This window comes from Ammospiza nelsoni, chromosome 7, assembly GCF_027579445.1.
Source record: "Ammospiza nelsoni isolate bAmmNel1 chromosome 7, bAmmNel1.pri, whole genome shotgun sequence".
NCBI lineage: Eukaryota > Metazoa > Chordata > Aves > Passeriformes > Passerellidae > Ammospiza > Ammospiza nelsoni.
Window position 1 is genome coordinate 12,998,655 of NC_080639.1, and position 21,037 is coordinate 13,019,691.

Below are 21,037 nucleotides of genomic sequence, written 5' to 3' on the forward strand. Positions count from 1 at the left end.
TATACAACCTGAATTCTATTCTATGCTGTTTATATATGCCCTGAATGGAAGCTCAGGATTAGCATACATGCTATAAAGGCAATTTCAGAAAAATTGCCTTGAGTACAGCAAAGACAACTTTTGCTGTGTATCCTTTCTACTCAAACTGCAGATTTGGCTGTCTCTGACAGGTTAAACGAATTAACCACCCTGCAGGCAGCCCCAAGGGTCTATATGGGAACTCAGACAATGAAGAGGTGAAAAAGCCATTAGCTCTCTCCAGAAGAATTAGTTTTTATATAAATGTCTTTCATCACTGCTAATCAACCATGATAGACATTCTTTCTGCCAAACTCCCTGAGGTGTTAACATCTGCAAAGTCTGAAAAAATACTATGTACTTCACATCCCTGTCCTACCTACAGGAGGGGGAAATGGGCACTGAACTGCACAGGCAGGACAGGCTGTTCTACTGGCAGCCCAGAGGTCAGCTCATGACTGATCCTCTGTATGAAAACTGTGAGGGCTGCTGTGGCCAAAGAAGAGCAGATGTAGTAAGTGAAGTAGCATGTAAAAAGAAAAGGCCTTTCTTCTTACAATAATAGAGAGCATAGCAAGCAAACAATTATTAAATAGAAAAATGGAGACATGAAGCATCACAGAGAAAAGGACAAACATGAAGGCTGACAAAGACCTATCAAAAATACAGTATTTTGTGCCTCCATTGGGTGATATGTGTAAGGATTAATGCACTCAATTACTGAATCTACTTGCATACTACAACAGCCATATGACAAAGATTGGAAGCAAACTCAGAGCAATCAGTCACCATTATAATTTATAATATGTCACAGAAAACTTATTGGATCTTCTTGAGAGTAGGAATAAAGTGGTGCTTTCTATTTTAACTGGGGAAAAACCAGGTCATGTACACCATTATTTCTTATAATAAAAAGCAAGTCCATTTCACAATTTTGGTCATGGTCTATGTCTGAATTCTGACTAAGATATGGACTAATTTCCATGCTCTCCCATAAGGCTCATGTAGCATTTTGGATGAAGATGAAAGCCTGTCTACAACCTTATGTATTAGCTTTAGTTACTTGGTCCCAGTTGCATAATGAACACACCATGGTTAAATAAGTATTTCTGGGCAGAAGTACCAGCACGCCCTTTTGGTTACTGTAACTATCCCCACAATGTGAATAATGCCTGTAAAACTCTTCTGGGAAAGCTGATCTCTCATCTGCAGAAACCTCTGGAGAGAATACAGGCCACCAGAGGAGAATAGCACAGATTTTTTCTCTACAGTGCTGACAGTAATTATTCATGTTTCTCAACAATAATTACCAAATTTAAAACTTTCTTCTGCCTGACCACTTCTCTCTAGTGGATCCCTGCTGTTTCATCAGTTATCAATAACCATAGTAGAGCTGTGCCTGTGCAAACAAACCTTAGCAATCAAGGTCCACATATCCAGATTTTCGGAGCACAGCCATTTTCCTCTATTTCTGTAGGCATTTTTTTGAAATTATCTGCCTCATATGAGAAAGGCAAAGCACTAGTTTCTTCTTAGGCATTTCAAAGATCTTATCCAGTATTTCTTCAGCAGAGTACCTAGTAGAGAACAGAAGTGAGAAGGTTCCATTAGTCCACCTAATTAAGTTTTAGTGTCAGCATGGACCTGAACAGCTCAAAATTGGACTGAGAAAATCTGTCTCCACGAACTGAAACAAACAGTTGAGTGAAGGAGCTAGAGATGTTTTCCTAAAAAATTTTGCTTCATTAGCAGAAGGATTGTGAAAGTTTCCACTAGGATCATAGCTTTAGGGCATGCTCACAGAGAAAAAAAAAATAAAATCTGGAAAACATCCTACAACAACATGTCCAGAATTCAAACCAGGCGAAAGAGGATGTGCTTGGGAAAACGCCGAAGTGAGCACCTGAGTATTTCTGTTCGGACACAGACTCCGAACCGCGCCGCGCCACCTGCTGGTGACCAAATATTGGATTTTTTTCCCTAGTCTTCGAGAAAAAACGCTGTAACCGCATCAAAAATAACTTTCATACAAAAACGTCGGGACAGTTAGGATTAAAAAAAAAAAAAAAAAAAAAAAGCTGTCTTAATCAAAAACCTAAATCACCAAAAATTTTAATTAATCTCTGCTATTCATATAAAAAAGCCACTCTGAAGTATTCTGCTGGTTTCTAGCTGGCTACATTAACAAATAACCTTAATGTCACCATATTTCCTTGTTGAATTTTCCGACAAGAAGAAACCAGTCAATAGTTTGATTACTTGATTAAGCAATTAGTGCTTAATTAATTCTCCTTTCTTGAGTGCCTCAGCTAACAGAAGACCGGTTTTGTGTTTGGCAGTTTTGTAGGCTTGCATACAAGTGTTTTTAAGTAGACTAGGAAAATAGAATAACAGAAAAAATATGTGAAATACCAAAATTCTAGAAAAAGGAAACTTGAATGCTTAGAAAGAAACCAAAGGCTCTGTTTCCTTGCTTTGTTTGCCTTGTAAAATACAAGAGTTCTCACCAGCACACATGAAAACTTTTCTTCCAACTCAGCAGAACTAGTGTATCCAAACCCAGTATTTCAAAGCTAGCTTTTTATTTACTTTTTCTCATCCAACCAGCACCTTTAGGAGGCACATACCTTCCGGTTTGGAAATTAACTGCTCCACGTGGAGCACTAGATCCTTTCTGTAAGTTCCTCAGCCCCACACCCTGCGCTGTCGCTGCCCTGCGGAGGAGGCTCCGCGGCCGCTGCCCCATCCCGAGGCCCCCTCAGGGCTCCCGGCTCAGGTACCGCCCCGCGGGCAGCGCGAGCGCCCCTGCTCCCTCGCGGCCCCGCGCGCTTCCCGCCGCCGCCGCCTTTTGAACAGCCTCGTGACGTCATCTCGGGGCGGGCGCACGTGCTACGCCCCCTGCCGGGTCCCTACCGGGGGGCCCATGGGCGGGCCCGATGGGCGGGGCCGGGCCCGGGCCCGTGCGTGGGGGCGGGGCTGGGGCGGTGCGCAGGCGCGGCGCGCGGAGCGGTGCTCCCATGAGCCGGCGCTGCCGCTCGGCCGCCGCCGCGCTGCTGCGGGGGCTTCCCGGCCCCGCCGCGCTGTGCCTGGGCAGCGCCATGAGCCTCTGCGGGGCGCCGGCCGCCTGCGCCGCTGGGCCTGCGGGCGGCGGCGGCAGCGGCAGCGGCGGGGGGTTCTCCGCGGCGCGGCTGAGCCCGCCGTGGCTGCGGCTGCCCGAGGTGCCGGGCGCTGAGCCGCACCGCACCAACGAGCTGCTGCTGCTGCTGCCGCCGGCCCCGCGCGGCCCGGCCCCGGCTCCGGCCCCGGCCCCGCAGCACCACGTCGTGTACTTCCCGGGGGACGTGCAGGTACGGAGCGCGGCGCGATGGGGGCCCGGGCGACGGAGCGGGAGCGGGGAAGCGGCGCCGGAAGGACTGTGAGGGTGGGCAGTGCCCGGCTCCCGCCGCGGCCGTCGGAGCATCTCGCTGCCCCGCACGGTCGGGCACGGGGAGCGGGAACGGGCCCTTCGGAAACCTCGGCTGGAGCAGTAGGGGAGGGGAGGGGAGGAGAGTCGTCCTCACAGAATCGCTTAGGTTGGAGTTCATCGAGTCCAGCCTATGACCAACACCACCACACCAGCTACCCTGGCGCTGAGTGCCATGTCCGGTCTTTCCTTCAACACCTCCAGGGACGGTGACTCCACCACCTCCTGGGCAATCCACCCTGTCTGTGAAGGGTGCTTCCTAATGTCCAACCTAAATCTCCCCTGGCACAACCTAAAACTGTGTCCTCTTGTCGCCTGAAAGAAGACACCGACCCTGTCTGCCTACAGCTCCTTTCAGGGACTTAGAGCGAGCAGCAAGCGCTCCCCCTGGGCCTGCCCTTCTCCAGGCTGAACACACCCAGCTGCTCCTCACAGGACTTGTGCTCCAGCCCCGTCACCAGCCCCACTGCTCTTCTCTGGGCTCGCTCCAGCCCTGTAGCGCTGCCTGAGGGTGACAGTGACAGGGATGGCAGTGTCTGGAAGCGTGGCAGGGAGTGTCAATGAGGTGCCCGGTTATTTTCCCCAGGCAGAGCACCGTGCAGGTGTATGGACATCCCAGACCCTGCCCTTTGGGAATTCGACAGGCACTGACACTTTCTCAGCCTGTCCTGAGAAGGCACCTGTGGTCTCTGGAGTTGGCGAGAAATTGCAGAGACTGAAGTGCTGTCCCCGAGCATGTGGTTATGTGTTATCTCTAACATAACATGTTCTGGTAGCCAGCTAATCTCTATTGTCATTACTGCTTCTCAAAAGCAGAGGTAGTGCCTTCTTCTTCAAGGGAAAATGGCTTTCCCTTCTGTCAGGTAAAGATGCAGCATTTTGTGTGTTTTTATTTTAAAGATTGGGATGGCCTATGAAGACTTGTCTGTTTGCCATTCTTGCAAATGGCTTCATTATTCCTTAGTAAAATAAATGAACTGGTATTCTTTGCCATTAAGATTTCAGACATGAGGTTCATTCAAGACTTGGGGTTTAATTTCTTTCCAAAAATGCCCTCTATGGATGTGAATAAGGCAGCAAAAATTTCCTACAGCTGAATGAGAGGGGATATTTTTGTTTCTGTATAAAAATCCAGAAAACTTGCTACAAAGTTTTAAGTCTGTTTTTGTTTTGTAGTGAGATAATCAGTATTTCTGTAGATAGAGATAATACAGTAAAATTATGTATTCTGTGTCATACTAAGTTGAATAATACTTTCATTTTCTTTTGGTGTGAAGTCAACAAAATTATTAATATTTTCATGTGCTGACTTTATTGTATTGATCTTGGGGGTATTAAAAATATGTTGTAAAAATATTAAAGTAAGCAAGTCAAAATATACCAGTTTCTTGTTGTGCAAACTTAGAAAGTAGGAGCTTCTAATGCATGGGGGGTTTTTACAGTCCTTTCTGTAAAAAAGTACTCCTTTCTCCTTTATAAACAGGAGTACATTGAAGCTGAATCTTTTCACAATGTAGTAATGCCTATTTTCTATTTTTTTAATTTTTCAGAACTATCATGACATCATGTCTTGCCACCCAGAAAACTTTCAGTGGGAGCACTGGAGTTTTGAAAATGTTGCTACCATACTGGCTCGCCGGTTCCCCAATAGCTTTATTTGGGTCATAAAATGTTCTCGAATGCACCTGCACAAATTCAGCTGTTATGACAATTTTGTGACAAGTAACCTGTTTGGAGCACCAGAGCACAGCACTGACTTTGGAGCTTTCAAGCATCTCCATGCTTTGCTGGTTAATGCGTTCAGACTCTCTCAGAATATTCTGCTGTCCCAGAAAAGTGTGCACGGTGTCAGCAAAGATGCAAAAATAGCTGCTTGTAAATCACAGCCACAGTCTGTTCCTACAACAAATGGCTGCTCCTCCAAAGAAAGGGAGAGAGATTGTGAATGCTCTAATAATTCTGCTGTCAATGTCATGGTCCCCTCTGCTGTAGGTGCAGCATCCTTTACTTTGATTGGCTTCAGTAAAGGCTGTGTGGTTTTGAACCAGCTGCTTTATGAGCTGAAGGAAGCCAAAAAAGACAAGAATACAGATGCCTTCTTAAAAAACATAAAAGCAATTTACTGGCTGGATGGTGGTCACTCGGGAGGAAGCAACACTTGGGTTACTCACCCTGAAATGCTGAAAGAACTTGCAGAGACGGGAATTAAAGTTCATGCTCACGTTACACCGTACCAAGTGTTTGACACAATGAGGTCATGGATTGGGAGAGAGCATGAGAAATTTGTACACATACTTGAAGAATTTGGTGTGGAAATAAATGATCAACTGCATTTTGCTGATGAAGTTCCCTCCTTAGACAACCACTTCAGAGTTCATGAAGTATTTTGAGACTGTATGTATATGAAAAATATATTCTTTGTAGAAGCACTTTTAACACTGTAAATGTTGTCATCTAGATTTTCAGCTTTGAGCAGATGCTTTCTAAACAGAATACTAAATCAGTTCTGTGTTGCTAATAGATGCTATATATAAATTTCTGTAGCATAAAAAGGCTTATTGGGACCCCATAACTATAACAGATGTTGTTTTTTGATTCCTGGGAAAAAAGTGTTATGAAGAACAATCCTATGCACGTTTTTTTGTTAAATGTGAATATTTATTCCTGAGCTGTTGGAAGAATTTTTGGTCCTGGATGTCTAATATATACTGCATTTAATGGGACTATAAAGTACTTGGGAATTTCAGATGTGTAGATACTCCAAGTTGAGTGCTTCCAGGGCTAAAATTATTGCTCTTTGTCAATAACAGATGTAAGGTTAGTTTTTTGGCTTAAGGAAATTGATTGTAAGAAGAATGTTAGTTATATATTTTGTGGAGACTTGTTTTATTAGGTAATTAAATCTTCCAGTTTTGTAACATTTTTCCTGTTTGAAACAAAGTCACAAATACTCACCTTTGGAGTAATAGTGCCAATACATTTCTCTTCCTTATGTGCGCCTTGCCATTTCTGTCACTCTGAAGTTTCATTAATGAATTGTGTAGTATCTGCTAGTGAACAGCCATTTCACCTGGGGGCTTGAAAATTGTGAGTAGCTATGTTACGTAACCAGGAATGTTGATTAGGGTGTAGCTTGTTCGTGCTTCAAGATGCCCTGCTGTTGCTTTGCTAACTTCTGTAAGGACCAGCAGTAATACCTTTGTTATCACATCAAGGGTGACATCCCTACCTTGGGATGGCAAGGTTGTACTTGGTAATTGCTGCATTGATGTTGCTGTTAATCAAGCCATAAGCACATAATCTATCACAAGATGCATTAAAAAAATTCAGACTGTCTTGAGTGTAGCTCTTTCAAAATGCCTCAGTTTTAAAATCTATTATCTCCTTTAAATGTACTGCAGTAGTTGCTTCTAGAGCCATCCAAAAACCTTATTTTTGGAGCCTAATTTTTTCTTACAGAAAAGAGGCCCTCTAAATAGAAAGCCAGCCAGATTTGATACAAAAGATGTCATCTGGTTCAGGCACCAAACCTGAGTGTACTTAAGAAAGAAATACTGAAGGATGGACAATGACGATATTAATGGAACTTTTCTACTGTTGCAAGTAATTTCCCATTTAGCTACAAAGCTTAAAATCATCCTTAAAGACAACTGCAACTATTAACAATGAACCAGTAACTCCAAATGGTTTTGGATTTCCTGGAAGTATAGGAATACAAAAGCAAGTTAGCAAACCTCTGTGAAGATTACACAAACAATTGTGGCTAAGTTCTGAAAAAAGGCATTTTATTCAACTTTGGTTCTATGTTTGATGGCTTAGTGACATCTCTGCCCTGCTCCTTGTTTCCCATGACTCTTACACTGTGGAAAGGAAGTTTCTTCTATTGGCATCATTAAAACTTAAAAGTTTCCCTGTAGACAACTTTTGGCAGAAATTGTGCACATCAGTGATCACTGAATAATGAGAAAAGTGTGTTGTACTGCTAAGAAAATTTTCTTAACACTCAAAAAATTAAGGGTGATAGAAAGGATTATGCATACAGTGTGCACCTTACAATTTGAAAGAGAACTCTATCACTAATAATTAGATTAATATACCTAGTTCATCCAAAGAAATTTGTTTTAATTGATGGAGAAAAGTGCAATATGCAAACAAACTCTAAAGAACCTGAAATTTAGTTCCATCTGCTTTTTTATGTTAGGCTGTTTCTTGGAGATTTCATTCAATCCTATTTGTTGATTATCATCTTAATAGGCTTATAACAACTTTTTAATTTGTTTCAAGGAACATTTTTTCCCTTTATGGTCCTTTTGATAATATTTGCAGCATATGTGAGGAATTTTTCTGTAAAGGAAATATGGGTCACCTAAAGAAGTGGTTTTAATAGAAAGCCTGCAAATGTCTTGAAATATATTTAACCATCCCCTTACAAAATAGTATTTTAAAAAGTAAAGCAACAAAACCCCCAGAACTTTCTATTGCTTTTGCTCCCTCAGTTTCAGACTGACTAGGCTAAGTTGGGTGTGCTAAGACTTGCCCAATCTAATAACACTGCAGATCACAGACCGATTTCTAAACAATTCTGTGCCTGCCAAAACATCAGAACTACGTTGCTGCAAGCTTTTGGAAATAGCTATTAAAATATTGACATTGTCTTCAAAAGTTTCTGGATGGCTGTCCTGTTAAAATAATACTAACCTGTTTGATGGAGGCTGCCTACAATAACTCTTAAATAGGCTCAAGTGTTGCTGCATTACTTTGAAGAATAGGCACTTTGTTGTAAAACTAATCTTGTTATGAGACCTCGTGTTGTGGAGGGAAAACTGACTGGTTGTTTTTCATTCTTTAAACAGCTGTAGTACTCTGTTGGAATGTGCCTCTGTCATTCATTACAATGCACGCTAAAAATAAATTTTGCAAACTATGTAGAAAATAAACTATTTCTAATGGGTGAAACCACTTTGATGTGAGTATAAAACCATTAAACAAGGAATGTGCAGTTTTGTGGATTAAGTTTTAGCAGGTGTTTGTGGAGACCTAGTTTAAAAAATCAGATTTATTTGATGACTTGTCTTCAAGGAGGCTTTGTATTTGTGTAGTCAGCATCCATAATTTTAAAACAGCTTTCTGGCATCTCACAAACACGGGAAAGCTGGCATGAAGCAGTCAAGGGTGGGACATTTCTGTGTTAGGATAAAATGGGTCATAGTTTGCATATGCCCATTTTTCAACATTAACTGTAAAGGCAGTTTTTAATAAGCTTAGATGTAAGTGCCTAAAGTTAGGTGGCTCTCCTGCTAATAGTGCTGTAGTTCAAGACACTTCTGTTTTCTAATGGAGTGAGCAACTTTACACAGTCCATAGTACAACCTAGTAATGACTGGTGTTCTTGTATTACATCCTTATTTCTGGTACATTTTGAGACATGCTAACATTTACTAAACTGTAAACTGCTAAATTCTTTTAAAGCAAGGCTTGATTCTATGAACTTGTCCAGATGACTGAAATAATTTTATTTTGTATGAATCTAAACCACTAAAAAGTTTGATAAACTTCTTTCCATCAGGGACTGATTTAGCCAGATCTCTGCAAATGCAAAAGTTGGCAGTATGAACATAAAATTTACACTTGAGTGTTGAGGGGGCTTGAGAATACCAAGCTGACACCTCCCTTTTGTGAATGGAGACCCAAGGAATGGCAGCAGACGCACAATCAGCACAGTAATTCTCTGTACCAGTACCTTGAGAGGCTGCTGGCAGTTAGAATGATGGCTGTGCAGGCACAGTGCTGGAACACAGCTTTGTTGAGCCCTGCAGGCTCTCTGAACCTCTCAATTCAGTCCTAACACACAAAGAATATGCTCTGTTCACCTCTGCAATTCAGACTGGGCCCTCGACATTACCAAGCCAACAAAGCCAAGAGGTTACCCCAGCCTAACGGGCAGAGAGATTCTGTCTCAGCAGTATGCACAAGCAATCCTTGTTCCTTTCTGAACAAAAATTTTGGGAGACCTATTTGTGATCCCAAATTGAAATTCTACCCTCAGAACGTACAATGATGCCCATCAGAATCGCTTGGCTGGTTCCATTCATGCTTATTCATTGAGGTGGCCGGGTGCCCATTCACATGGTACCAGACTATTTTCACTGTGTTGAACTGCCAAGAAGAACAGGTTTAGAAGAGTAATCTGCACAGTGTTCAAGCTCCTGCTCTTCTGAAGAAAGCTTTTTTCCAGCACTTTTTTAACACTACACATTTATTTTGTCTAAGAGCTTTTGACAAGTTATAATTCTCCAAAAACGTTGCTAGAAGTAACAGACTTCTTGCTAGAAGTAACTGACCTAAGTCAGATAAATGCTGCATTCCCCAAACAGCACAAGTAGTAACGTTAGAGGTGTTTCAAAGAGACAATGCCTAGCCTATCCTTTTTGTCAGATCCCCACCTTTATTTCACAGGGCTTTTGTAAGCACTATGATCTGCTGAAAAAGTAACCTACAATGCCTCAACAGCAGACTCCGTCCCAAAAGGTGCTATGCAAACCCCCTTTCATATGATAACAAAACAGCCCCAACAGGTTTTGTGTCTACTCCACAACTATGAACTCCACTGCAGAGACCAGGACTGTATCTGAATGGATTTGTGGGCTCATTAGTGCCAAGTGTTTCACAGCTGCAGGAACAGCAATGCTGTCTGACTGCACTGAGGCAGTGACAAAGAAGATATTCCCCCCAGTGACACACTACTGAGCTAGGAAAAGGATAAATCATTTACATTGCACTCAAGCTGCTGCACAATTCTAAGTGTAATCTGGCATGGCTAGTTTTTGCTTTTTTCTCATTTCCACTCTGTCTCACTAGAAGGGGGAGAAGAAACTCCCTACACTAATTGCCAGGTTATCACTTAAATAGAAACCATGACCATTACATCTACCACCAATGGCTTGCTTGGACCTCCTCAGAAACCATATGGCTTTGCTAAAATTTAATGAGGCTGCATTCACAAATACGTGCAGTTACTTCTAAGCATACATGCTGTCAGCCCACATACCAAAACTTTTGTTCAGAAAAATTTAAGTAGAGCATTCCAAAAAAGTACAGTTCTAAGTAGAGGCACTGCAAATATCTGCCTCATTGTAGAAAAGAGACCATCTCCAGATCAAGCAGACTGTGACTGCACATGAAAAACTAGGAAGAAAATCTACAAGAGGAATTTTGTTATAAAAGAATGTTTATTGACAGTTTTTATTAGTCTCACAGAAAGTGGATGTAAGTACAGATGGAGAGTTTCCATACTAACATACAATTTTCTACTTGCAAGGGACCTTGCTGAATTGCAGTGTGTTGCTTTATCCATAATCATTCCTGTAGGCCTTTTCTTGGATACGTAACACCATTCTCCGAGCATAAAAATCCCTGTATTCCTCAGGTAGTTCTTCAAGTGTTTTCAAGGCTCTGTCCAAGATCTGTATAGCTCTAGAGGCTGCCATGGGATCTTTATTTCCGTAAGTGTCAGTCTTATCATAGGACTCAGCAGGAAGGTGCTTCCAAAAGACATTCAGTGCCACTCCAAATTCCTCAGAAATTACATTATGGAACCACAAAGCTGTAGAAAGAACAGTGCCTAAAATAAAAATTACTGTCCAAAACTTCCATGTGACTCCAAGCAAGTGTAAGAATTACCCAAACTAAATCTAGTTAAGGAAAAGCCTCAACTACTGTATTTTTCTTTATTTATAAACATCCATATGAATGCATTGCATTGTACCAAATTTAAGAAGTTTTTCAAGACATTTATGCTGATCCATAACTTCTCATAAAAGTAGCAATTGCTGAAGCACAGAGGTACTCAAATGTAAGCAAAAGATAAGCATAGGGTGAAAGAAAGACACCTTCCCTTGCTCTCCTCCACTCTAAATGCAGGTATCTATTTTCACTTAGTCCCTAACCTTGCACGTGTTGTCCAGGCATTAATGTAAACCACCAGCATCAGCCAGCTCACCCAGGCAAAGTTGCTAATCTTCTCATAATGAAGGCATGAGGTTTCTCAGCTGAATCATCGTGACTGTGGTAAGGAAGCCAAGACATCTTTGCTTCGTTGAGTACATTTAAAGAATCAGTTTAATATGGTATATTTAGGATATTTGAATTTTAAGCTAAAAGTCTGAATGCTGTGTTTATTGCATTTTATTTGCCTGTAGGTGCTGAAGACATAGAAAAGTTTATTCTGAGAAATAAACACAAAGTTTCTTCCAGGTTAGGAAGAGGAACTGCTTCTACCTTCTTCATAATAACCACACACATTCCTCCAAAAACATCTTATTTTTCAGTGATATGCACTGCAGGATGCTGACAAAGCACCATTCTCTGGACTCAAAAACCCCAATGCTCCCCAGTCAGTCTTAAGAGAGCTGAATGTGACTCAGGTTTGACTCCGCTCACCCACTGGCAAAGACAAACGAGTGTCTGGACTTCATAAACAGAAAACAGGGACGCTGACATCAGCAGCAGTGTGACATATAACTGTCTAACTGTAACCAAAAGTTTATTCAGGAAGAAACAAAGGTAAGTTCAAAATTAAGTAACAAGTCAAAGGCTAAGAAACTATTATAAAATAACTTCCTAAAAACCTACTACCTTCTTGTTTTACTGACCTGTTTATATTGCCCAGATAATGTAAAAGTGACAGGATAAGTCATATCTGCTGCAAGCTCACAATGAGTTAAAATAAAATCAGTAACAAGGAGGAGTCAATAGGAGTAATTCAAATGCCTTTCCCTGACTACCAGAATTTGTCATGTCAGCCCAGGAAACAGCTTTCTGCTTGTGCAGAAAAATTATTAAGACTTGTGTTTCCATTCCCCAAAGATGATTATTAATCTTTAGAAAGTCCAATAACTTTACCATCCGTAATTCTCATCAGATCATGTGCCTCAAGTGCCAGAGCTACAGAAGAACAGAAATTTTATTTCACTCAAATTGTCACTAAAAAACTCAAGTCACTGAAGTAATTTCAGATTTCAGAAGGCAAGTTTATAGTATTAATCTATTAAGACACAAGTTCAGGAGCATAGAGCATACACTTGAGGGAAAGCAAGATTTGTAGGTAGATATAATAATACTGTTTTTCAGGTTAATTGTACAGTTGGAAGAAGTAAATTAGTTTTGCCAACATTGGCTTTCAATGCTTCTACTTATAACAGAGAAATGCTTTAGGAATCTCTTACCATCTCCAGAAATCATAAATTGGAAACATGACAGTTTAATACCATGCCATGGTCAGGAACTATTAACTGCTTACCTGGAATAAATAACACATCTCCTGCTTCCAAAACACACTCATAGCGTTTGGCTTTCACAAAAAGGGGATATTTCTCCATGTCTGGGTTATCCACATCCAGTACCTCTGATTTAGTACCTAGGAAAATTTCAGTGAATAAATAGTCCCACTCTTCCAATAGTAACAAAGCATTATCATATTGCTGGAGATGGCAGTTCTTGAATCAAATTTAGTCCTGGTTTATTTCTCAAAACCAAGAAAACCTGATGGCAGCCCTCATTTACTGAAGAGATGTTCTCCTCTTGTCTGTATTTGTTCTGTAACTGCAACCTTATTAACACTAAAAACCACTTTTCCTGACATCTAAAAAACTATTTTGAACCCAGACAGAACATTTTACTCCTTCAGTTAGGTGTTGAAAATAATCAGACAAAGCTGCTGTTTTCCTTAGCTTTGACTAAAGCACAAATAATCAGAGTTAAAGGAACAAATTATATTCTTTTATAGCAAATCATCTGTTAGTGATTATTTTCTACAGTGCAACACTTGCGAGTTGAAAAGCTAAGATCACCAAACTCCAATCTAGATACCTGTGACATGCATACCTGATAAATATAAATACGGTGCATCTCGAGGACTGTACAAAACAACTCTTTTTCTCCCTGTGACTTGGATTAAGAAGTTGTCCATCACCTGGGATGAGCATAATAATAGAGATGTCAGCCAAAAGTTGATTGAATAAATACATAGACTTCAACTGATCTAATTATTAGCTTAAAAAAGAGTATTAATAAAACCTTCACATGTTAAGAATTATCTTATAAATAAATTTATTCAGAACTCACTGCACAGTGTTAGAAGACAACCTTATTTGGAATCTATTGCATTGGAGCCAGAAACCACTACAATCATTGCACAGTTGGCAGTGTATTGTACAACTAGATTTTATCCTAATCTGGCCATTAGAGTAAAAAAAAAAAAAGGAAAGCAATGTTGAAGACAAAAGTGTTTAAAGTTACTGTATTTCAGATTTTCTACTGAAACTCAAAACAGTTTAAAAAAGGGAAACAAAATAAAACATCCTTTAATCTTGCAAATCTGGCATTTGACATAAACCCAGTTGAGATATTATGCCTAAGCAATACAACATTTAAAACTCACCACACCACAGAATGTGGTTCATTTTACTGCTTCAAAATATGTGAAGTTTGTTATTATTCTCTAATCTTTGACAGAGATTTGCACCTTATTCTTTCAACTCTGTAATGCCATCTGCAATATTTCATGCTAAACCCATGTATTACCTACATCATAATGTGTCCATAACTGTAATCCAGCTGAGCTGATGCGGAAGACACTAGAGAAAAACTGTTCCTTCTCAAAATACTCTGGAATATGAACATCTTCTGCTAAAGTAGGAAACTGCTTCCTGATATCTGCAATATCCTGAAATAGAAAGGGCATAGAGAGAGAACCATCTATGCGCATTTAAATGGGGGAGCACTTCACATTAATTTCCAATCATATGAAACGGGGTTAGAACTTCAGCAATGGCAAAAACCTGAAATCAGCAATGTTTTTCAGCATTGACTTGCCAAATGCCATTAATAAGAACAGCCAGAGCCAGAGAGCTTCTCTTAACCATGGCTGCTAGGATTCACACTGCAGGAGCAATTGGTCAGCATAAATCCTTTTACATTAGTTTACAACAAAAACTAAAGAAAGGCCGTTTAACAATGTACTCTTCAGTGACCAGCTCAGCTCCCATGCAACAGCAACTATTCTAGACACGTTAAAGTACTCTGACATAAATCCAGTCAGATTCACAAACCATGTGACCCTAAATAAGTTGTATGACAACAGACTTTAAAAAATATTTCTAAACTGCAATTTTACAATATTAGAACTGTAATCTCTAGTAACTTACCTTCCTAACATCTTCACCCACTGATCGCAAATAGTACTTTTCATCCTGAAGAGAACACAAAAAGAGAATTGTTTGGGGTTTTTTAATAAGAATTACCAAAACACATAAACAGAGAGCTTGTATTTTCTCATTTATCTAATGCAGAACTTCATTAAAATATGGTATAAATAAAGGGCATCTACAAATTCAGCTTCGTTATACTGCCATTTACTGATCCCCGTAGGAGGATACAGGATGAGTAAATAAAGGTGGTATAGAATGTAATCTTACCCCCTAAAGAGTTGCAGCTGGGTCAATTATTAGGATTAGGAGCAGGCCTAATTTTAATAGGCCACACCTATAGCCAATAAGAAGAGTGGTATAAAGGAGTAGATTGGTGGGACCTGGGGTCAGTTGGCTCCTGTGACAATAGGGAAGCATCAGTGCTTAGAGGAGCTGCCTACAAGAAACATCAAGGAGGTATGGAACTCTAGCAATGTGGAACCCTTGCACTGTAATGACAATAGAACCTTTGTAATATAATGACAACAGATCCCTGCAGCTCATCTTGACAAAAGGGAAAAATAAATTAACTGAAAGGGGAAGAGTAAATAAAGTGTGGGGGGACTGATTAACTGCTTCAGTATTGCTGTTACTGAACAGACTCAAAGTAAATGCTGATTATAATTTAAGTTCTTCAGTATATTGATGCAGAAAATTATTTTATTGCCTTCAAAACTTACAGCAACCTATGCAGCATAAAAGGTAAAAAAGCATATCTCCATTCAAAACTATTTGCTTCCTAATCACAGTTATCTGAAAAATACTTAGCCTGAACAACGATAAGTAGAGATAACCACACATTTGCTACTCACAAATTATGTTACAATATATCTAGATTTGTGTTTTGATAGTCATCAAATTCTAAATGTCTTCATGACATTTTCTTGCAAACCACACAAATTATATTGTTGTCATTCTAAAGCAAGGTTTGATTTCTAAATTTCATACTGGAATTTTTGCTCATGTAAGCAGTTTTTGTTAAGAAAAACAGGATAACTGAAGTTAACCACACTGTAGACATGCAAAAAAACTTCTGAGAATTTTGTTCAAACATGGCTCATAGAAAGAGGCCATGAAAATATACAGCTGATGGAAAAGTAAAAAGGCAGCTGTAAGCAGTAGTTCCCAAGCCTGTTTCTGTAAATAACTAAGTTCTCAGGCACATTTTTATAAACAGCAGGGTTCTCAGGCAGTCTTCTCATAACAGGTAAACATTCTGTCCTTGGCTGTTTTGGGAAAGTCAAAGTAACAGACATGGAGGTTTTGAGAACCATTCATATCAGGGTGAGAACACAAATCTTGGTTTCAATAACAAACCACAGGTATTGAAAACAAAAGGAGGGATCAATGTTTAATCTGTAGCCTATGATGAGCTTGGGTTTTGCAATATGTATGAGCTTAATTAACACTGTTATACATGTGCCTGGTGGATCAATAAATCGGAGTTTGATGCCCATCAATCCGATGGTCGTCTCTCTTTGCTTTCTACAACTTCTCATGTTTTTTCCTTTGGCATCCACACACAAGAAAGTTAAATTAAAGATCAAGTCTTTTCCTGAAGTAAGACTTTAAATTACAGTTCATCACTTTTCTCCAAATACCAGCAAAATAACCAGTAGAAGAAACTGTGACACTAAGGAAATTACCTCAGTAAGAAAGTACTCTTTATGCTTGACTTCAGCTGCTCTTTGCACAAATGAATCAAAAGGCAGAGTTCTGAAATAGAAATATTTGAATTTATATCATGAGTCAGTGTAACAACACATGGTCTAAACTCTAGATTTATAATAAGCTCCCTTACCATATCAAGTGCAATGGCAGATGCAATAGGCTGCTCTTATTTTTTTAAAATAATATGATGACTAATCAGTGTTTGCAGCAGGTGTTTGAAGAGTTCTCCCAAGACAGAAATCCTACACTCAGAAACTTCTGTTTAGTGAATTGTTCTGGTATGTATCCAAACAATCCTGTAGTAGCTGAGGCTGGAAGCACCCTTGGAGCTCCTCCAGCCCAAGCCCCTTGCAAAGAGCAGGGTTCACTACAGCAGCTTGCACAGGACAGCATCCAGTTCTGTTTCATGGAGACTCCATAATCTCTCTAGGAAACATGTTGCATTTGTTCCATTGTTTGAGTAACCTGACCATAAAACAGTGTGTCTGTGTGTGTTAAAGGGGTTGACAGAATTTCCTGTATTTCAGCTTGTGCCCATGGCCTCTTGTCCTGTCACCATGGATCACAGAGAACCCGGCTCCATCAAGTGTTCATACATTTTAAGATCCCCCCTTGAGCTTAGGAGTTCTGAATGGTCTGAGTCACAGAACAAGACATTTTTTGCAGTCAAATTAGGACTCAAACTGTGGCAATACTTGCTTAACTGTTTAGGTGTGTCATTTTTAGGCTTGTTTACTGTACTTTTTTCTAAATTTGCAGAAAAGTTCAGCATCAATAAAACTCCCACAGGGAAGATGCACATATTTGTATCTATGCATTTTCTGCTATGAATTTGTGCAGGAATACAGGTATTACCTTCATTTGTACAGCTATAAAATTTATTTCAGTTATATGGATTTTTTTTTAAATATATGCTTTCTCAGCTCCTCAAAACACAGGCATCTCAATATTTCAAATGTTTCTTTGCAGCTTTCCTTAAATGTACTAAACACAGCTTCAGAAGATTCAAGAAGAGTAACTGGGCATTAGAGCTGGTTCCTCTGAAGTCAGTAAGTGTGACATATTTATCTACATAACAGGGGCTTTTCATGCAGATTACAGATCTTGGTATCAATTGATAGCTGAATGGCAAACCAAACACAATCAGCAACAGGACATGCATTCATTATTATGAATTCAATGTTACATTCATGCAGCTCACCATCTCACACTAAGTGTCACTGGATAATTAACTATTGCATGTAAATATCATTTCACAGCAACCACCAAGTACCCAGGGTTAAGAAGAAACCATTCTCAAGCAAAATTTTTCTTGATCCTTTTATCTTTTCTACTAGAATGTGAACCTGCATGTGACAATACTTAAACCAGTTCTCTAAACATTTTAGGCTTGCTTGGAATAGGCAAATACAAAATCCACTGAAGTCAATGGAAAACCAAACAAAACCCAATGCTCTGACTTCAGCCACACTGTTCTATCATGTCTGCTGCTGAAGAAAGAGCACAGCTCTCACTACAGCTTAAACTGATGCATTTTGGTGCTACCACAGCTCTGCCCTTGCTATCTCTGCCCCCATCACCCCATCTCCCCCCTTACAGTAGCACTGGCACTCATCTGACCCCCATGTGAACCTGCTTACAAAGCTAAAACAGCAGAAAACCATTCAGATTTCTGCAGCACGTCACAACCTGGCTGGATGAGTTCCAGAACCAACACAAAAACAGGGCTAGGAGCATGCAACTCACAACAGAACTGCAGTACTACTGATGTTCATCAGTTTAAACTAATGGAACTGCATGTTGAGTCCTCAGAGTTTCTATTCTTTCGTTTCTACTTACTGTCCCTTCAGATTAGAATGAGGGGCTTGCTGTGGAAAAAGTCAAAGTTTCCTGAATTTCAAGTGAAGCATGTGAAAGTCCTGACACCTGCCTTAATGAAACACCATCAGAGCATCAGAGAGTCCATTTGGCTGTCTACAAACCTGCTAAAACTAAGACTCCAGAACAACTGTATGTGAACTCACAGCAAGGAATACTAAAAAAACCCCAAAACAGAGCAGGTGGTATAAAGAATGGAGATAAGACAAAGTTATTCAAGTACTCCCCAATTTTAGAGATTCAATAGTTCATTATGCAGTGAGCAGAATGCATCATGGTTGTAATTGGTGTTTATTCCCTGAACAACAGGCTCCACTCAGACTTGTGGCTTGTTTACAGCATATGCTCCTACCTGCTTAGAAGTTTAACACACTGAGCACATCCTGTTCCCACCTGGGGAAAACAAAAACTGCTAAAATTAAGGCATTTACCCTTGAAGACAACCCAATGACTCAGACTAGATGAACTCTGAAGAAATGTTCTGGCAGTTACATAAGAGAAGCTCTAGAGGAGATCAAGGTTTTTGTGGCCCACATCAAGACTGAAGAGCTGGTGAAATGTGTGGTATCCAGCAGTCTGAGCATTCTGAAAGCTGCACATGCTAACTTTGAAAGGAGCTTGGATTTAACCAGTTACACCCTTTCTGGAGTGGAATACCATGGCTGGCACACACACACCAGCATTCAAAGGGGATCAGACACACAGTGAGTCAGAAATTGTCACTATTCAGTAACACTGAGAATGCACCACATAACTACAACAAATACCAGGCTATCAAGCATAGATATCAAGGGTGGTTTGGTTTGTTTTTAATTAACGCCTGCAAATGCCAGACTCAAATTTCCTAAAACAGTGCTCTGACAAAATACCTTTGCAACACTTCATGACACCATTTTAAAGGTGCTGTTTGGGCCCTCATTTCACCCTCATGGTATTTATTCAGGCTGTAGAATTAATAGAAGAGGGAGAAACCCAGGACAACCCTTTGATACATAATGTAATGTTTTCACAAACTATCTTCCCATTCCCACCCTCAGCTCCAAACAGATGCACTGTATGTCTGTAAGTTACAAGCACATGCCTTTAAAATGCAAGAGGCTTTGGAGTGAAGTACCTATACACAAAGTTCTTTCTGAGGAAATCCATCTGTGGCACTGCAGAAACATGAATCTTTACTTCTTTAGGTCCTTCAGCTTGGCTCAAGTAATCTATTGTCCATTTGGTGGTGCAAGTGCCCAGTTCCAGTCCTGTCAGCACTACTGGCTTTCTCTAAGGAACAACAACAAAATTCAGTGGTGAAAAATCACAGCATCCAACAGAAAATAAAACAGAATGAATTTTTCAAATTACATGGAAGGAAATGTTTCTTTGTAAGTGTTGTAAATGTTTCTTACACAAGGTTACAACTAATCTGTTCACAAGCAATGTGAATCAAAAGCTGAAAGTTGAAACAAAATGCAGCAAATTATGGAACTGTTTCTCTATTAACTACATGGTCTTTCCTAGTTGGGTAAGGAAGGATATGGAAAGGCAGAGACATTTATAGCCCACACTTTGTGCTGGGGCCATTTAGGAATCCATCCAGATGAAGAACTAGATTTAGTCCTTCTAGCCAAGGTTTAGCACAAAACATGTAAAAGCCGACACAGTTAAGGTGCAGCCTGTGAGCTGTGGTGATGCTGTTATGTTCTCATGAGAGAAAGAAGTTCTTTCCACCTGTACCAGGTTCCTCACTGCTCACAACCACAAACGGGTTTGATCCAGCCAGCACACAAAAAGCAGAAAGACACTTTTGCTTTTAATTGGGACCTCGGAGGGTGGGGAGGATAAAACAAAAGATGACAAAGCAACAAAACTAACGATCACACTTTTTAACCACTGCCAAACGCACTGGACTCTTACAGAGATCACCTGTCGGGTTGGACAGCTCAGACAGGACCTGCCTATAGAAGCTCCTTGCTCCTAAACTCCCTCAATAGATCAGGGCACCTTTCCGGGAACACACAAACGCAAACCCTGGGGTTGGCCTGCCCCAGCAGTGCCCGCTGAGGAGCAGTCTCCGGACGCCGCCTGCCTTGCCCTGTGTCGCCGTGGAGGCCCGGCCGCCCCGTACCCGCGGGTAGATGTCCCGCAGGAAGCGCTCCCGTGTCACCCCGTCCAGCCGCTCCACGGCCTCCGCCCGCCGCTCCATGGCCGCGGGCACCGCGTCCGCCCCGCCGCTTCCCCCGGAAAGAAGAGCCCACGCAGAAGCGTTCCTGCCTCGCCCCCTGGGCAAGGGCCGAGAGCCCGCGGGTCACGGAATTGTCAGGGTTGGAAGGGATCTCTGGAGAGCATCGAGTCCAACCCCTGCCACGGCAGAGTCACCTGCAGCAGGTGACACAGGAACATGTCCAGGTGGGGTTTGAATGTCTCCAGAGACAAGAGACTCCATGGCTTCCCTGGGCAGCCTGTTCCAGTGCTCTGCCACCCTCAATGTAAGTAAGTTCTTTCTCAAGCTGAGGTGGAGCTTATATGTTTTAGTTTATGGCCGTTACTCTTCGTCCTGTCACTGAGCACCACTGAGAAGTGTCTGGCACCATCTCTTGGCACCCGCCTTTGAGGTGTTTCTGTGCATCCATGCGATCCGCTCACAATCTCCTCAGACCGAACAGGCCCAGCTCCCGCAGTCTCTCCTCATGAGCAGAGATGCTGCAGCCCCTTCGGCATCGTTGTGCCATCCGCTGGCCTCTCCCCAGCTGCTCCTTGTCTCTTTGTACTGAGA

The 21,037-nt window shown here is 41.2% G+C and overlaps 2 protein-coding genes across 5 annotated transcripts; one reads left to right on the plus strand and one right to left on the minus strand.

Moving 5' to 3' along the window:
* The first annotated feature begins 3,035 nt into the window (after positions 1 to 3,035).
* C7H2orf69 (chromosome 7 C2orf69 homolog) lies at positions 3,036 to 8,437 on the plus strand. Its single transcript, XM_059476199.1, has 2 exons — positions 3,036 to 3,365; positions 5,032 to 8,437. The coding sequence occupies exons 1-2, from the start codon at positions 3,036 to 3,038 to the stop codon at positions 5,869 to 5,871; spliced, it is 1,170 nt and encodes a 389-aa protein (XP_059332182.1). The 3' UTR covers positions 5,872 to 8,437.
* A 2,254-nt stretch (positions 8,438 to 10,691) lies between these two features.
* Positions 10,692 to 21,013, minus strand: TYW5 (tRNA-yW synthesizing protein 5). 4 transcript variants are annotated; one of them, XM_059475965.1, is made up of 9 exons: positions 20,390 to 21,013; positions 19,391 to 19,545; positions 16,374 to 16,443; positions 14,686 to 14,730; positions 14,067 to 14,204; positions 13,364 to 13,451; positions 12,780 to 12,896; positions 12,383 to 12,424; positions 10,692 to 11,084 (listed from the first exon to the last, which is right to left on the minus strand). In XM_059475965.1, the coding sequence occupies exons 1-9, from the start codon at positions 20,465 to 20,467 to the stop codon at positions 10,828 to 10,830; spliced, it is 990 nt and encodes a 329-aa protein (XP_059331948.1). In that variant the 5' UTR covers positions 20,468 to 21,013; the 3' UTR covers positions 10,692 to 10,827. The 4 variants fall into 4 exon arrangements, with proteins under 4 accessions (XP_059331948.1, XP_059331950.1, XP_059331949.1 ...); XM_059475967.1 differs by lacking the exon at positions 20,390 to 21,013 and adding an exon at positions 20,179 to 20,346; XM_059475968.1 differs by lacking the exon at positions 10,692 to 11,084 and adding an exon at positions 11,104 to 11,543.
* Positions 21,014 to 21,037: the final 24 nt, after the last annotated feature.

Bases quoted from the DNA above. Each gene is read 5' to 3' on its own strand.
- C7H2orf69 (XM_059476199.1), top strand. From the start codon at position 3,036: ATGAGCCGGCGCTGCCGCTCGGCCGCCGCCGCGCTGCTGCGGGGGCTT. The intron at 3,366-5,031 runs GTACGGAGCGCG...TTAATTTTTCAG, and splicing joins ACTTCCCGGGGGACGTGCAG to AACTATCATGACATCATGTC.
- TYW5 (XM_059475965.1), bottom strand. From the start codon at position 20,467: ATGGAGCGGCGGGCGGAGGCCGTGGAGCGGCTGGACGGGGTGACACGG. The intron at 12,897-13,363 runs GTATGCATGTCA...AAATTTTCCTAG, and splicing joins ACCGTATTTATATTTATCAG to GTACTAAATCAGAGGTACTG. The intron at 11,085-12,382 runs GTAAAGTTATTG...TTCTTTCTACAG, and splicing joins TCTGATGAGAATTACGGATG to CTTTGTGGTTCCATAATGTA.